The following is a 17875-nucleotide window of genomic DNA, read 5'->3' as shown; positions in this document are numbered from 1 at the left end:
GAGGGAAAACATTTAATTGTAAATGTAACCCTCTGAAGTAGGTTAAGAAAAGAAAAGTGTTGGGCTGAAATATCATTCAATCTCAACAGCTAAGCACTTAGGCATCAACTGGATGTTCTACTGGTCTCTTTAGCAGCTTCAAAGACAGGGCACACGGTGCTGACAAGAGGTCCTGGCTTTCAAAAGAGATGTAAAGTAGAGGTCCACTTGCAGTGCTTCAAAGTGCAAGGCACTTGCACAGCAAAAGTGTTACTTCTGATCTTCCTTCCTTTAGGTAAGGATTTTTTGTTTCTAGGTAGCTTCTGTGTATTTTTACTTGGTAAAATACACAGAATCCAAGTACGTTTACTTGGATTCCCAAGGACAGCAGGACAGGAACTCCCCTCCTATACACCTGGGGAAGTATGATGATAGGAAAAGCTCATCTTGGACAGGGCTCCTCAGTTCAGTGGAAACAAAGACCTCGGTTTTGTTCGCCCCTGAGCAAGCAGATGCATTTTTACTGTTCTTCAAAGAGCTCACCAACAAAACGGCACAGGCCAGAATTCGGATGCATTCGGTTTTAGACGATTCCACAAGATGATCTTCTTGTTTGTTCCCATGTTGCAGACAGTTATTATAAAAACATTATTTAAAACTAATTTACCTTTGAATGTTGTTGAACATCATTTGGAAAGTACTAAAAAAGTTCTGTTAGACGCTAAATGTTCAGGACTTGAAGAGCAGGTAACCCTAATTCATCATCAGAAGCTGATTTTGCAGTGGCATTTCTTTTCTGTATTCCCTAGTTTAACACGTGCCTCTGTGCTTTAGTAAGGTATTAATTATACTGACTATGTTTTATGGACAATTTCCCAGGTTTTCCATTTCAGAAATGACTTGCATCCCAGTACAGAGCCAAACAAAAACACCAGCAATATAAAACATCAAAGAAGGAAAGGAAAGTGAAGCAATTAAAGACATCAACACTTCTATGCATTGCTTGTCCCAAACCAATTAAGCCAAAGCACAGAGCACACAGACACAGATATGCCCCTGGGATGCAGTAATATCCTGAAGAGCATATATAAAAAGGAAAGACATACAAAGGAGCAAAACACACCCTGCAATTTCAAACAGAAGCATCAGCAGCAGGGAACACCTCAGAGCATCAAAAAACTGAGCCTGGGGTATCCAGATCTGTAGTTTCCCCCTCCCCTCCATCTCGGGAACATGGACAGCTAAAGCAGGAAAAAAAATCTGTGTCGGATCTTTAATCTGTGCTGTGGCAAGTCTCTGGTGACTGTCAGGGCACATGTTTAGTCTCCTCTTTTTTACTCAATAAATATTAAAATGCTAGATTATAAGCACCTGTAGTGCAGGTAGATTTCTTCAAAGGCAAAATATTCCCCAACTATTTAAAGAAAAGAATCGACATGACATTGCAGAACATGAAGGCCAAAATCACCCTTTGCAGTTGGCAGCATGATTTGTGCAAATAGTAGGGTCAGGTAGCTGTAGACATAAGCAACACCAAAACGCAGAAAGCAAGCTCTGCCTGCCAAACAAGTCTGTACTGTCACTGCATCTGTGGGACCCCTTCTCTAGCAGCGCACTCCTGCTCCCCTTCACCAGCAACATTTCCACTTCTCTAACCTCCTGGGCCAAGCTTAGTGCTGGTGCAACTCCACTGAAGGCCAGTGAGTTCTGCCAAGGCTGAATGATACCTTACTCCAAATTCCCCCTGGACAACTGGGAACGCTACCTTTATGAATACAGAGGCTGTGCTCAAAGTGCTTTTAGTTTTGCTGTTCATACCCAGCTCCTACCTATTCGAGTATTGGCAAATACATCAGCTAGTGACCCACTGGTCCCTTTTCCTTCTCCATGGGACAGTGTAGAAGATGCAGATGAAGATGTGGATGACCCCTGAATAGATCGGTTGATCCAAGACTCAGCATTCTGTAAGCTCTGATGCAATGCAGCAGAAAGAGCAGCCTGGCGCCTTAGTGACCCCTCGTCCTCGGATGCAGAAGATGTGTCTGTGTGGAATCAGAAAAGAAAATCTAGCCTCTTAGGGAAGCACAATGCACTCAACATGCTCTCTTTGCAATTGAAATATCATTGACAAAGGCTCCACATCTCCTAACACAGAGGACTTGCTTTACAGACTGTCGACAAGGTTACATAGCCAAAACAAAGGTAAAATTGGTTAAAGCAAGCGCACATCCTCAGCGTGAATCAATGTGCTCCTGTTCAAAAAGAAATGCTTACAAAAACATTCAGACATCAGTTAGACAGTTATCCCTGAAAAGGCAGGCCCAGCAGTTCAAAGCTTCATCCCTCATTGCCGCTGCATTCAAACGCTCTGTGGAACCAGCTGCTGTGCCACTGAGCATCAGTTATTCTGAAATGGAAAAGGTGGTGTCAGAATCAGTCTTTGGAAGGCACAAGTTCGCTTGGAGACCTGGAAAAGATCTATACTGCCATCACTGTGTTACAGGAATCCAGCAGGGAGTAGCACCTTTACGTTCCTCAGCACCTAAGGCTGTTCATGTGCACACGGTTTTGCTGATGCACATGGGTCCATTTCAACTGATCCTAGGAGGGGAAAAAAATCATAGAACAGGAGACTACATCCCACACTTGCAAGGGGACAGGCATTTCCTCTATTTGAAGTCTGTGGACAAACAATTCAGACATCATAAGGGATCTTGCATTATTTACTACTTATACAGTAACATAAAGGTGCATGGTGCTATATATAAACTTACATTAAGCTTTGGCTTCAAATACTTCCGTGTTCGGGTAAGCGACTGGCTGCCCATAATCCTAAGCCTTAGGAGGCTCTTTTAAGTCATAAATCAAACTGTTAAATCACACCTACCCACTTGGCATAGCAGGATCCAGTGCCCCTCTGGAGTCTGAGGCGCACACTGCAAACCGACAGCCAGTTCTAATGCCAGCATTAATTTGTGCAGCACCCACGACACACGATGTGCCAGTCCCGTACAACTAAAATAAAGCTGGGACCCATGCAGCCAAGCTGAGCAGCCACTCAACCAACAGGAAGAGTGATCAACAGGGAGGCCAAAATTAGCCAGAGGTGAAATGGCCCAACAGAAAGAACGTGCACAGAGATGCAATGAGTGGAGTCATGCAAAGGGGAAGGCGGGGGGGGGTCGGTTCCACAAAATAACTTCTTGGTCAATAAGATCCAATTCAGATGGAAACTCAAGACCAGAGGTTGGTGCCTTGCAGTGGCTGTTGAAACAGGCTTCCTAGGCAACTCAAAGGCCAGGGCCTGTGCGCTACACAAATAAGGTCAGAGATATTGCTTACTGGTAACCAGTGCAGATCCCAGAGGGCAGTGCCACTTCGCTGCCCCCACAACAGGAGCAGCCAGGCAACTACACCATTTCTATTATGCTACCTTGCTTTTCTTTTCTTTTTTTTTTTAAACAAATTCGAAGTTGGGAAAGCAGGTCAAACCCAAACGGAAGTACAGGTCCAGGACAAGGCGAGTTCTCAAGGTAGAATTGTAGGTGTTATCAAGTCCTTGCCCCAAAACTCAAGGACACAAACGGAAGGGCTCTCACTGCTTCCTACTGGGCTCTGGATCAGGCCCCAAATAAAGAACGTGAACCCATGCAGAGAGGGCTGGCACAGGCGACAGCACCTAAAACAACATTCATCATGCTGAAAAATGATGAAAACAAATCCAGTTAGAGAATGAGACCCGAAGACACCACAAAACAGAGAGCACAGAAGCATGGTTCAGTGCACTGGTGATTCAGACGAGCAGCTGCACCCCTCCCTGCCATGCTGAAAATTAATCTTGCTATTCACAGTAAACACAGAACTGTAAATCAACCTCTCAACGAAAATACATTTCCAGTGAAATAAACTCAAAGTGGAATTCATTAAATGAGGAAAGACTTCTGCACCTGTGGAAGGAATCATCTGTCAGACTATACACATGTAGTTCCCAGGCTCAGCCTTGACCTACAATAGTAAATTGACCCCATCAAGTGGTTTTATTTTTGTTGTAACCTAATGCACAGACATCTGAAATTAAAATAATATGAGCTGAGAAGGGCAGCAAAACTGGCTTTAGGTTGCTGGGTTTGTAGCCCACTGGTTTCATTAAGTCTTTTTATTGGATCAATTTTGCAAGTAGGTATATTGTTTCGATTCAATTCCCTATTTTGCTAGTCCTTTAAAAAGAATTTTTAATGAATTAAAATAGCTTCTCAGAAAGCCTGCTATCATTGAGGAAACTGGTGTCCTTTCCTCGTGATACTACTAGACACAGCTGAGCAGGTATTTCAGCAAACACGGGGGCACTTGAGGTGCTAGGAAGATTAATATGTTCATGCATAGCATATGCATTTTTCAGCATGTGGTCTAAACTGATTAGCGTTTCAGTACCGTTTTGCCAGCTGAAAGGATTTTCCAGACCTAGAAGAATGATCTATACACATGGTGTTTTCATAAAGTGTGTTATGGGGCAAGTAAACATATTGTAACCTATTTGTCACTGATGACAGGGAGAGAAGGGACGGTGGAGGAAGTTTTTTGGTGGGGGAGTTGATCTACAACTGCAGGAGAGTAGCCAACTGATGCAGAACCAGAGAAAACCCCATTTGCAAACATCTGAGTGGTACAAAAATCCCAAACCTGCCACACTCACAGAAGCCTCCGAGTACGACTGTCGAGCAGGCAGCATTTGGAACCGGAAATGCTTCGTATGAACCTCGCTGCATTTGGTATTTGCCACCTGGCCTACAGCCTGACAGGCACCTTCCACCCTTGTGATTTAATAATATCTTTTAAACAGCATCTAAAGCAAATACTGCTTAACAGAACAGAATGTCTACAGTATACATAACATATTTGCTTACTTTTCACCAAGCGAGAATAGCAACGGATATGAAAATGTAGCTCAAAACCTTTTTGGTTTTAAAAGTCATCTTGAAGGCTGACTGCAGCTCTGGCAAAGTTTAGCTTATGTGCATCTTTTAAAAGATTATATAATGCATTCTGCTAAAACACAACATCTAAATAATTTAAAATTCAGACTCGGCTCTGTGCCAAGAGAGTCCATGGGAAAGATTTGCCTGAAATTTTAAGCAGGTGGTTTAGTGCTGAATGCTATGATTTCCACAAAGCCGGGGAACACACTGGTTTTATTAACTTCTTCATTGAGTTTCAAAAGGAGCATGTAGCAACTTTCTGTTTTCTTGGCATCAGCTACTCCACTGCCACACACACACAATCAGCATCCCTAGGACAACGTGGAAGAGGTGTAAGGAACCCGAGTCACTGCCGATGCTTTGTTAAAGGAAGTTACATGGAGAAATTTTCCATCCTAGTTTTGAGACCCTTTCTCCAAACCGCTCGCTCCCTTCCTCTGCCAAGCTATTAGCATGGACTTCATGTCATGAACTGCAGTGTTCTGACTCATTACAGTCTGTGGCTTGATAAGAACATATCAGTCTGAATCCTCAGATATGATTAAAACCTGCTCTCTCCATCTGCTGCCTGGGAAGAAAAACTGTAACCCAAATATCTGGACTGGTAAAGAAGACTGAAAGGAAACGGCTTTGAACTTTGTGTCCCTGGAAGGTGACGGAATTATGGCCCTAGAGACTAATCTTTGAGCTGTTCACAACAAGGTTCAGCACAAGCAGTGAGCAAACTCTGTGCACAAACGGCCCAGAGCAGCACTGATCTTCACAGGGAATTTGGTCCTCAACTTAAGGTTTTCACCATAGTTTTTTTTTCTGATTTTCCAGACGCCCATTCCCAAGGAACTGGGCCAGGTCCCTTTCCAATTCATTCAGGCCACCAGAAAGACATCGCCTCTGCTGAACGAACAGAATGCTTCCCTCATTATGACTTGGGCATGGCAAAATGGTACACGACATGGGGTTCAGACCTGCTCTTCCCTTTCACCTCTCCCCACTGGCCTGAACTGTCACATCCTTCAGAAGAGCTAGACCCCAGAGCCTACGAAGTGCAAATCAGCCACCGGTCACTGACTATGCAGCTGCAAATCTCCCTTTCTTCAAGGCTGTGAGCCAGGCCCTGAACCCTGGCCCTAAGTGCAGACAGCCCTGCCAGCTAGCATGACATAATTCCAGACTAGATGGAGTTTGCTGGTGCTTTACTATTTAGATGGGTTATCACCACTTCAACCCACTGCGTGAGTCCATGCAAGCTTCTGGAACAGTGCAGAGCAAGCTGCGTGCGCACAGGTGCAACAGGACGCAGCGCAGAAAGGAAAGCTGGCAGGATTTTAATCCTGGTTGTGCATACTGCTGTGTTTGTTAACGTGTTGATCCACATGAATGACTAATATCCATGCACAAAGAACCCTTACAAAGGAGAAGCTGAGGTAATAACCTCATGACATTGGTGAATGATTTCAAGCCATAAAGAAAAATGAGATGGCAGCAATTCAAGCTATCTGAAAGAATTTGAGTATCTACACAATTAGGTCACAAATACTGACAAAGAACTCAGGAGCCTTCGACCAAGCTAAATGCTTTAAATTCCCCACCCCACAAGATGCTGCTTTTTTTTTTTTGACAAATGCACAGAGACAACATGAGGTTCATTAACTGCTCCCAGCTGTCAACGGGGGATTGAGGTTGGGGAGAGGAGATGTTTAACGACACTGAACTTTAAAGGCATAACTGTGAGGGGAGTAAGGTTTAATGAAGGGCATTACCCACTCGGGGACTAATAATGGACAAGCGCCTTCAGATTAGATATCACAGAAAGAACAAGCCAGACAACATTAAGGAGGAAGGCAAGAAAGGGAGCACGTATAAAACGGTACCCCCGTGGACAAGGCTACATACACTCCTAATGCAGGGTCGCGATGCTTGTGAGCAGGACAGCGGACGGGTGAGGGAGCTGAAGTGATGCTAATTACAAACCAGCAAGCGTAAGATTGCTTTTGAGTTGCAGATTTTTTCACAAGGCCCATTGATGCCTTTTACACAAAGCGTCTCACATATCACACAGGAGATGTTCATCAGGCTGACGCTGCAGAGTGGCAGGCGCAGCGGTTACCTGCCAGTGGTAAACGCCGTGATCAGACCCGAAGTCTAACAGAGAGGCTTGTCATCTGCCTCGCTTCACCAGGCCCTGCGTGTGCGTAGGAGTGGGACACCTGAGCGTCTGCCAGTTGGTGCAGTGATTTTTTCTTGTTTCCTGGTCTAGTTTCTGGATCGTGATGAGTACGCAGCTGTAACTCACTAGTTAAAGATAACCCCAAGACAGCTCCTACACGAATAAACTGCAGGCTCAAGAGGTTGGGTTTTTTTAGTTTTAACAAAAGTTAATTGTTTAGTGTTAGCAACCAAGTGAGCAAACTGCGTAGCGCTGTGTAAAACCATCACCCAGAGGTTATGGTATTGTTGGCATCAGCACAAACACTGATGTGACATTGTATTTCCAGCCCTTCACCCTACGCACAAAGCTGCCTGAAACGTGGAAAAGTGTATGTATTAATATTTGATGAATCCATACCAGGACTAGCAAGAGATCTGAACAGCGAAGGGATAGGAAGGGAGAAGGGCCCAAACGTTTTGGTATCCCATTAAGTCCATGCCCAAGAAAAGGGACATCAGTGGAAATTACTAATTACACTTTAAGAAACTAGCACCTGCTTTTGAAAGCTATGTACTTGGACAGAAAGGCAACGTGGGTGTTGTTTTAACACTTTATAAACCAAAAGACTGAGACCATGATCAGGAAAGTAAAAGAGGAGCTCTTAATCCAAAAAAGGCTGCTTAGCTCTTGCCAGTTAACTCTTTAAGAGGCCCCGAGGAGTAATCATTTTCACCTACTATAAAACCCAGCTGTGGTATCAGCTTCAGGAAGGATGGCAATTTGACGCACGCTGAGCATGCAAATAACCAGACACTCGTGCATGACATGGCAGATACAGAAACGATAGCTAGTGCGGTGCGCAACAGAACCGACAGTCTAGTCTTTTCACAACTTCACACTTTTGGTTAGCAACCGATCCCAAAGAGTGTTCTGTGCAGAGTCTAACCTGGAGGTGTGCAGGCATCAGCTGGCGACTGTACAAATGTGGACCGTCTCTTAGTTGGCATGGGCAGGGCCATCTTCTGTTCTTTATGCTTTGCCAGTGCTGCCTGAACGGCCTCTGTGTGGATATCTGCAAAACGGAAGTTTGGGCACTTAGACTTTCGTAACAATAAAAACATGAAGAAAGGTGGGGGGGAAAGGACAAAAACATTTATGAGGCTTAAAAATGAGTCATTCGCAGGCCTGAACTAACATCCTGCCTGCCCTTTGGACCTGCACAAATCATGAACTAAACTTTGCCACCCCACAGGTGCCATTTTGATGAAGACAATCACAGAGGCTCCCTGCCAGAGAACAGTATGGTGGCAGAGCCAAGAAAGTAACTCAAGAACATCGGGTTAGCGTCCTGCACTGAGAACTGAACCCCACTGTCTCACTAGCAAGTTCAGCTGGCCTCACAACAATTATTTGTTGCCTCTCATCTATCCTGCTTTTTCTGTATCTTGATACGGGGTCAGGCACTGAAACCAGTTAGCCACTAGGCCAGGCTGCAATACAAGTGTTGCAAGAACCAACACACCGTCCATCCAATCTGCTATGAAACATTTTTAATCTTGTGACATTTAGTTGGATATTGTCTATTATGCTAGGCTAGACAATTCCTACCAAAAGGCCTCTGCAAACCAAACTGGGTCACTTCATGCTCCACAACATCAGAATACAATAGGCCCTTTAACATAAAAAGCCAGACATGCTTTAGGATTTCAGCAGAGCCTGCCCAAAGTTTGAAATGCAACTTCAGAAGAGAACCAGCCCACGGGTTCACGGAAAGAGTTCATGCCCCGATACCACAAACCAACAAGCCTCAAAGTTTCAGAAATCGGATGTTTTCCTAAAGCACGGTAAGAGGAATTAAAATCTTATAAAAGTTGTTGCCTCAGAAGGGGGCAGGGGGAAAGAAGAAGTTAAAGAGCATCAGCCAGAAGAAGCTGTCAGTGACACGTGCTTTTTTAAATAAAAAGTCTAATGCTTGTATTGTTTAATAAATCAACAGAACTATGAAAAATGCCAGAAAATCACTTTCCCCCCTGCTCTCCAACAGGTCAGATTTGTTGTGCAGTCCGAGATGCAGTGCTGTAGGAACGGTGTCAGAGGAGCAGCGGGGAAGCAACCTGGAACCCTGCAGACATGAATGACTACAAAGTGACCTTGAGACTCCAGTGCCAAGCATCTTGGCAGACATCACTGGACTGGTAATGAGAACTGTATTATGGGACGGGACAGCCTGCAGTGGGGGACAGTGAGTCGAATCAGCAGATTTAAATTTTTTGTATGGGCACCTGAAAACCCTACATAAATCACACTGCACACTACCACAATTAGCAGTGCTCCTGCTAATAGTTTTCCTCTTCTACCGGTCTCCCACTTCAGGCATTCAGTGTACTTCGGAGAAGGGAATTACGTTCCACAATCCCGTGACACGCGGGTACCGTCTCCTTCAGACAGAGACAGAAACAGGAGAGTGGTGAAGTGGCTTACTCCAGCCCCGCATTATTCCCACTCTGACTCTTGGCATTAGGGACTCAGTAAAGCTGGCATCAGAGTCTGCAGTTCAGCTGCAAGGGGCTATGAGCTGTGCTCGTCTACTAGCCTAGCGGCTCTAGACAAGTCATTTAAGCCTCCATTTACTGTACCTGGCGCTGGGATGCACAGCACCACTGACAGTCCAACTCTGGACACTTGCTTAAATGTCCTCCCATCTGACAACCTGGTCCCCGTCCTGCTTGCCAACCAATGCAGACCTCGGGGAGGGGGTTTGATTAGGAAGCATCTTATTTGTGACAGAATGTTTGAAGCCCAAGTAGACGCTGTTTATACACCACTACAGAGCCTTTCCAAGCTGGAGCATTTCTGACCAAGAGAGTATTTGGACGAGGCCAGATGCTTACAGCCCCCTCGCAACATGCAGAGCAGCAGAGGCATTGTGACTGAGGAAAAGACAATGTATTACTAAGCACAGTCTAAAGGGACCAATCTACATGAAAGCAACATAAATGCCTGCATTACAAAGTCACCGGAATGGGTATACTGCATATATTCTGCATGCCTCTGGTAATACCAGCGGAGCAGCGTATCTAGCAGGAACTGTGCACACAGACAGAAGGTCAGCTCTTGTTCTTCAGCCTGTAGGGCAGAGGAGCCCATCCATCAGCAGGGAAGACAGCATGTCTAAGGAGCAGTGGTCACTAGCCGCCACTGGTCTGAACTGTATTATGGGTACCCTGTACTGCTGAATCTTGGAATTTTCCCTGGACCAAGTGGCCAAAAGTAAAACGCTCCCTGCACTCACTACTTTATCAATTATGCTTACTTTGAGCGCCCATCCCTCAAATACAGTCCTGAGCCTACGTCCCTCTACAGATTAAACGGTGGCACTGTCAGAACAGGGATCAGGCGAGAAAATGACTGGAGTCGGAGCTCTCCAGCTGTTGAAGAAGCTCCCCAAAAGCCGTCTCCAAAAGTGGGGTAGGACACTTCCACGCGATGTTCAAGCACTCGCTCCCCAAACTCAAGCCAGAATCGAGAAATACTCTCTTCCCCCTTCGCTACCTCCTTCATGCCTACAGGCAAGGTGGGGCTTAGCGCAGAGACCAGAAATTGGCTGGGGTCCTGAGACCACATGGTGGGGTTTCTCACACCAGCAAGGGCATCCGAAAAGCAACTGTCATGTCTTTACCTGAGCGATAGCGTTCATCTCTGGCTCCTCCAGAGCGAGCTCGATGATACTTGGATGTGGATGGTGCTGGAGCGGCAGATGGAGCAGGCGTCTGATTTCTGGGTTCCTTTTGCAAAGCAGGATCGACCCCTGGAAAACAATCCACAATTCTTTCCGATAAGAAAACCCAAACACAGTGCTATTTAGGATGGCATTAAAAAGCTGTTGATATTACAGAATCATATTATCTGTCAAATTATCAGCAGGGAACAAAACAGGCCTTGCACAGTTTGAGACTGAAATTCAAGGTTTCCTGTGGAGCTATTCAGAGATCCTGTTTATGAACTTGTCTAAAAGGACCTTTAACCCTTGTGCAACCCCCTTCCACAGACACAATTTACACCGGTCATCCTGGTTTCACAGCATTAAACCACTGTGCTTTTTAGAAACTGCAACCCCACAAGAATTAAACTGGCTTCCTGAGGGGTAAAAAAGGTTTTCCACCAAGACAGAAATCTAAAAATTGAATGATATGAGAAAAATATATATTAAGGAAAGTCTCGTCTTTCACAATAGTTTTTATTACCCCAAAATCATAATGTACAATACTTAAAATGGTTTCAGTTATTAGCTAAAAAGCTTTAAAACATCCTACTCCTAGCGTGTGATCTACAAATCACAAAGTCCAATGCTGGCCTAATGGTTTAGAAGAGAAAAAACTTTCCCTTGCAAGCAAATGCAACGCAAAAGAGCTATAAAAATGGCACTGCACTGTTCCTCTGGCAAAAAGGCAGTCTATTTAAAAATAGCCAAATGCATTTTGAGTGAACGAGTGATCGAAATAGGCTATTTTTACTGATGGGTCACATACAGTAAACAGGAAGGAAATCGATTCTTTCACAAAGACATCTTGTCTTGCAGAACTAAAACAAAGGGTAATCCAGCTCGGATTACTAGGGAGGACTTGAAAAGGAGAGTTTAGCACTTTAAGCCTGGGAAGAAATCCTGACCCGGTGAAGCCAATGACTGTTTTGCAACTCACTAAAACAGGGCTAGGATTTCACCTCGGGGAGCCGGGCTCCTGGGTTCTATTTTTGTTCTGCTGTCGCCTTGCTATATGATTATGGTTGAGTCACTTCACCTCCGTGTGCTCCAGCTCCTCTCTATGTAAAAGCATTATATACAAATGCAAAATACATCATGTTTCAGTAATGGTTCCCTTTTACCCTGAATTATGAACAAGGTATGTAATTTTCATGTTAAACGCACTTTGCCATGACTGTGCCAACATGATTACTCAAGGCTGATCAGTCCGTGAATGCAGTGCTGTAATTACAGTTTTCTACTGTCACTTTAGCTGCTAATTAATGGTCGCACATGGTATCAGATCAATGCTGCATGAAAAGAGGAGGATTTACAATAACAGATCAAACTGCTTTAGTAAGTAAATAACAGGGTTCCAAAACTGGCCGGAAATCCCAAAAGATAACTTTTTCTGTAGCCTGGCAGTTCAGTGGGTGACTACAGAATTTATGCAGGAGCGTTATGGGATGAAACCCGAGAAGCCCACACGTTTTGGGGCCACCAAGTTCGGTTTGGGTTTTTGTCATTTGGCAGGAAAACGGACTCAGTGGCAGCCTCCAGCTGAAATGCAAATTATCAAGCATAAAAACAGCTTTCAAACGAGTGCTTTTATATTCAACACTTCAAAAGTGCCCATCCCCTGAGGGTTTCAATGCTGCGCAGCCAAGACACTGGACGGCCACTGTGGAGACCCAAGCATCAGCAACCGCATCCTTATATATATATATATATATATATATATATACACACACACACACACACACACACACACACACACACATACATATATATATATATATACACACACACATATATATACATACACACACACATCTCCATCCACTCGCAGGCACTCCAACACCAAAGTAAAGGATGCTACGTAAAAACTCAGGGCTGTCTGCACAAGACCTTGCTAGCAGTAGACTGGCGTAATTATGCTGCTGTACTTAAACCTGCACAACTCTTTGTGGACCCTTATTCAAGCAGTCTGCCATTGCTCTAATTCTGGAGTAAGGGGAGAGGCAATCTGAGCTTCTGCAATGATATTGCTGGAGAAGCATCAAATGCCTTGATCCTGCTACTTCCCAAAGCTCACAAGATGGCTATGTTATTTGTGCAGGACTTTCAGGATGTGATTTTGCAAAGAAGCCTAAGAGCTTGGCTCTCAATTCCTACCGAATCTACCAGATTTGAACTCCCTCAGGTTACTTTGAAAATCCTAGCATTTAACACCCAGAAGCTGTAGAGGCTGGTGTGGTTAGGGCAATTGCTAATCCGGCATCTGTCTGGAGTCTTTTCATCTTGACCTAACTTTTCAAACCCACGGCCTCCGTCTTCTAGATAAAACTTTTAGCTCAATTTGTAATGGGCAATTACACACTGCCCACACCGTGCTTTCAGGACATCAGAACCAACGCTGCAACGGCAGAAATATGGTACAAAACATTTTACATTAAGCATGGTTAGTTCGAGGGCACTTTCTGTATATCTTGCCTTGAAAGCCACAGGGACACCATGATTTCTGTTGGAGATATCAAACTAAATTAACATTACCAACTAACTACTCTATCATGCATGATCAAAACTACTTTCCAGAAGTATCCTATTGTATATGAAGGAAGATGATCTATAGAAGGTATTGCGGAATGGCTTCAAGAGGGCCTCGAGTCTTTAGAATAAACACCAATCCTCTTCATTATAACTCCTGGCGAACGTCCGGTAGTCAGCACTTCATTTTTCTTTAAGAAGTGTGTTCTGAGACTTTCAGAGTCCAAACACACAACCACACTGAGGGCCTGCAAACATTTCTGTTACAGTATAGTTGCACATAATGCCAGGTTGCACTATAACCCCTGGCTGCACAAAGACAGGAGCATCCACAAGCCACAGGCTGCAAAGCGAGGAAGGATGGTTCTGTGGCTAAAGTACAGGCAGGGACTGTCAACCCGGGGACCTGGATTTAAGGGGAGATGTTACATATAGATGTCAAACAAACTTGTCATCTTTGCAAAGTGTGCCAGGGCTCACCTGCTTGTCTGTTCTTCTTTTTAAAACCAGTATGAACATGCAGCTGAATGCTAACTCATCGCCAGACACTGGCTTCTATCCAGCTCAGGTTAGTAGTCTTCAAAAATTACCACCTGGTGCAATGTCAAGAGCTGGTATGTTGTGTTTGGTGGTCTGACTCTAGTTCTGCACCCCTGTCCCCCACACCCAACACACCCTACAGCGTACGCTTTGTTAGAGGCCTAGAGAGTTTGCTCCCCAACTCTGCACCTCTAGCCGCTGATGGAGGTGCACGGAGGAAGCTGTTAGCACCCCGCTGCCTGTGCTGTATCACTTTGGCGGATGAAGAGCATTTCCACCTTGTGGGCTGTTACTCCAGTATTTTTCAAGAAACACCAACTTCAAACAAAGAGTGCTGCTGATTTTAAAACATTTACACACAGAAAACACCGGGGAATCTGGAATCTCAATGAGAGGATGACTGCTGCAGAAAAGCTGAATCCACCGATTAGAAGAGGTTGTTGGCCGCAGCTTTAAAGCAACACATGGACTTGTGCTTTCCCAGGCTCCCACATAAAAACCATTACATCTTCTAGTGCCCACTATAGAGCAAGGGTTTAGGTTGTAGCCGTGTTGGTCTAAGGATATAGGCAGATAAGGTTCCTTGGGTGAATTTGATATCTTTTATTAGACCAACCCAAATGGTTGGAGAATAGTTATTAAGCAAGCTTTCGGGTTCAAAAACCCTTCATCAGGCTAAGGACACTGCAGCAGTTGCTGCGTGCTCTTCCTGAGCAGACACTTAAACAGTGCAAAGTCCCACTAGGACTTTGCAGCGGCATACAGATCCACGTCACATAACCAGCTGCAGAATCAAGACCTTAAATTGCATGTTCATCAAGCAGCGACTGTCTTTATACTTTGTGCGGTGCCAACCACGCCATCTGGCTTAAATGAATTTAGCACGCAATTCAAACACTAATGAGAGTCCAATGCATCTTCCTGGGGCACCCATCTGAACCAGTTACTCTCGTCTTGGATACAAATTATATTAAATGACAGGATGAAGAACTACACTTTGCTTCAGACTCCGCCACGTCTGTCTTCATCATGAACAAAGAAGTGCTGTTCAGATGTAACGAAACGACAACTTCACAGGCTACCAGAGCAGCTTAGTGCTTCCTGTTCATTTAACAATTTATATAGGATTAAGTACCCACTAGATGTCAGCAGCACATTTAAAAAGCATTTTTTTAAGTGAATCATTGAATACACATTAATGCCGTGCTTGCAATATGCAAAAGCTTCTCCTTTTTTTCCACAGGACATCACAAGACAAACATGACAGTTCATTTACATAGGGACCAAAATGTATTCATAAATGATGTGACACACCAAGAACAAGCTCTTTTGTTTCGCTGTCGTTCGCATGTAAGAACATATGAGTACAATCTAACAAAGCATGTGACCGGGATTCACAGAGCGGGGAAGAAGCATAAACTTCCAGTAAATCATATACTGTTATACAGCTTCTCTGACAAAGCACCAGGAGTGAGCTAAGCCTGGCAGATGTTAGGTGACTTTATTTAGCATTCCCTTCAGAATAATCCTGCTAGAGCTGCAATTTCTGCTGGCAGCGTCTGGTCACACAGGCAGCACCACGGCAGTGTTTTAAATGGGTTTTACGGGGTGCTTTAATTGCCATCAGGTTTTAACAAAGTGTGCTGCCCCCTCACTCCTCAGCCAGGGGAAGGGAACGTGTAGATACAATTATTTATATAAAAAGAATCAGTGAAAGATGTCCTTCATGATCAATGACAGTGTCTAGCTGCATGTTAACACTAACAGCAAAGTGAAAGAGGGCCAGATTTATTCAACTCTGCTGCTTGAAAGGAGAAAAAAAAACAGGTTGACTTCTGAGGCAGGGGTAGTATTGAACAACGCGTTATGTTTGCCTGGCTGCTCCCTAAATGGCTGCAGCTTCTCCAATTGTAACCTGCAAAGACAGCACAAAAACAGGCTTCTACATTTGGGACTCGCAGGTCGCCATTTCCCGAACGCAGAAGTAGCCACTTTTAGGAGCTGACAAGCTGCATCAGGCTCTGGCTGATTGCCGCTTCCACCCCTCTACAGTAGGGAAGCCAGGAACTTGCTAGATTTCGGCCTGTTCGGCAGAAACCAGTTCCTCTCAATGTTACCCCCGTACATAACGTGTTTTCAAGCAAAGGGGAACGCCAGGTCCCTCAGTTGATCTAGATCTGGAGAACACCTTGATGACTTGGAGGGCGTAGAAATCGCATCTCCCAGATTGGAATCTTGGCTCTGCTTGTAACTGTGACGCCCGCTCACACATAGCAAGGCGGGAGATAATTCCCAAATTATGGTAGAGGCAAGCCTGATCTTGTCAATGGGTGAAACGCTCCCTAAGCCACACTGTACTGGAACACGTGTCCGATTTACAGGGTTAGGCAAAGCTGTGCTTTAATCCCTGGCTACTGGTCCGCACTAGCTCCCACCGGGAACAGCACGATGTTGAGAGACTGAAAGGAAAAAGCTGGCAAAATCAATAGTGTTGACCTGCGGACTGGCTGGTAGCATGTGACGCAGAGCCGAGGGGAGCTCTGTGGACTCTTGCATCAAGCTCTGTAGGCTGGGCCAGGACCCCATTGTGCTGGATACTTTACCAGCTGTGAGCCCTCAGCTCCCAGTCATCCCACTGAGCAGCAGGCCCAGAAACAGCCCCTGCAATTGCTTGTTTGCCTAGAGGTGAAGTCCATTAGCACCAGTAATTTGACTATGTCCTTGTATACCAGGAGTGAGGAAGGAATTCTTTTGTCCAGACCAGTCGACTACCACCTTGTGCTTTCCTTTGGGGCAAAGTAGTTTGCATTTTTAAATGTTTCCCAAATAGGAGAACAATTCTGTTTTGCTTTTTAAATCTTTGATAAACTCTGCCTTGTTCCTAATAGGGCAAGCATGCAAACCAAGAATACAAATATTAGTTAGCAAACAAAAAGCCTTAAGCACTACTCTTGCAAACAAATCATGCAGCTATATTAATAAAGAAAACTTTGGGGGACACGTTACTAACTTTCAGACTTCTACAGGACGCTCTGACTGTCGGGCAATTCAGAGAGGTATTAACTACCTGCAAACAATACACAGTCCGCCTCTTCTCAGAGATGTTGCAGAAACCTGGGATGAAGCTAGCTTCCTAGACTCATAAAGGGCCAAGGAGAGAAGTTACACACAGACCGACTGAAGTGATCAGAACCTGGTTTAAACCTGTGACAGAACCTAAATTCAGTGCACATAAACCAGTTTCAAAATGGCTGAAACTGGTTTGAGATATACTGGTTGAATGTAGACTTAACTGATTTGGGTCAAACCGGTTTATGCAATGCCTGTCCCAGACCCCTTTCCTGGTTTAAGTTAAACCAGAGTCCCCCAGCATCCCAGTGTGCTCTGCAGCCCTGGGCTGGGCTGGCCCTGCCCCTCTGCTCCCTAACCAGAGCAGGGGTCAGGGCACGGCCAGACGTCTGCCCCTCTAAGGCAAAGCGGGGAGGGAAGAGGTTTATTTCCTCCCCTCCCTCCCCTATCCTACCAGCATGGACCGCAGCCAGGGTCTGCCAGGCAGGGGCGCAGCAGCCCCTGCTAGGCATTTCTCTGCTCGTTGCTTCAGCGGTGGGGGTGTGGCCAGCCCCCACAACAGCATGAAGCAAACGGGGACGGGGGTTTAATTCCCCTCTCTGTCCCAGGTCCCAGCGACATGGACCCCAACCAGGTCCTGCCTGACCGGGGCACAACAGCCTGTCAGGCAGGGTCCTTCCCTCTCTCTGCTGCAGGGGCAGGGGTGCGGCCAGGCACTGACCGGCATGGCCCCTTGAGCTGAAGGGGGCAGGTAGGGGGTGAATTCCCCTCTCTGCCCCTGGGGGACTGCAGCTGAGGTCTGCTAGCCCCAACTGCTGCCTCTGCTGATTGCTCCCTGTGCAGGGCGAGCAGTGGAATAAGCCCCCTCCCTGC

At 45.3% G+C, this 17875-nt stretch overlaps 1 protein-coding gene across 2 annotated transcripts in view; it reads right to left on the bottom strand.

Moving 5' to 3' along the window:
* DIP2B (disco interacting protein 2 homolog B) overlaps positions 1-17875 on the bottom strand; it is a 97659-nt gene that overhangs the window by 36193 nt on the left and 43591 nt on the right. For both annotated transcript variants that reach the window (XM_059718228.1, XM_059718229.1), the window contains exons 3-5: positions 10784-10912; positions 8051-8176; positions 1809-2021 (exon numbers count right to left, since the gene is read on the bottom strand). In XM_059718228.1, coding sequence (XP_059574211.1) covers positions 1809-2021; positions 8051-8176; positions 10784-10912 — 468 coding nt within the window. The remainder of the gene's footprint in view (positions 1-1808; positions 2022-8050; positions 8177-10783; positions 10913-17875) is intronic.

The sequence above is a fragment of the Alligator mississippiensis genome, chromosome 15, assembly GCF_030867095.1.
Source record: "Alligator mississippiensis isolate rAllMis1 chromosome 15, rAllMis1, whole genome shotgun sequence".
NCBI classification, from domain to species: Eukaryota; Metazoa; Chordata; order Crocodylia; family Alligatoridae; genus Alligator; species Alligator mississippiensis.
This window is presented reverse-complemented; position numbering and strand designations above follow the sequence as displayed.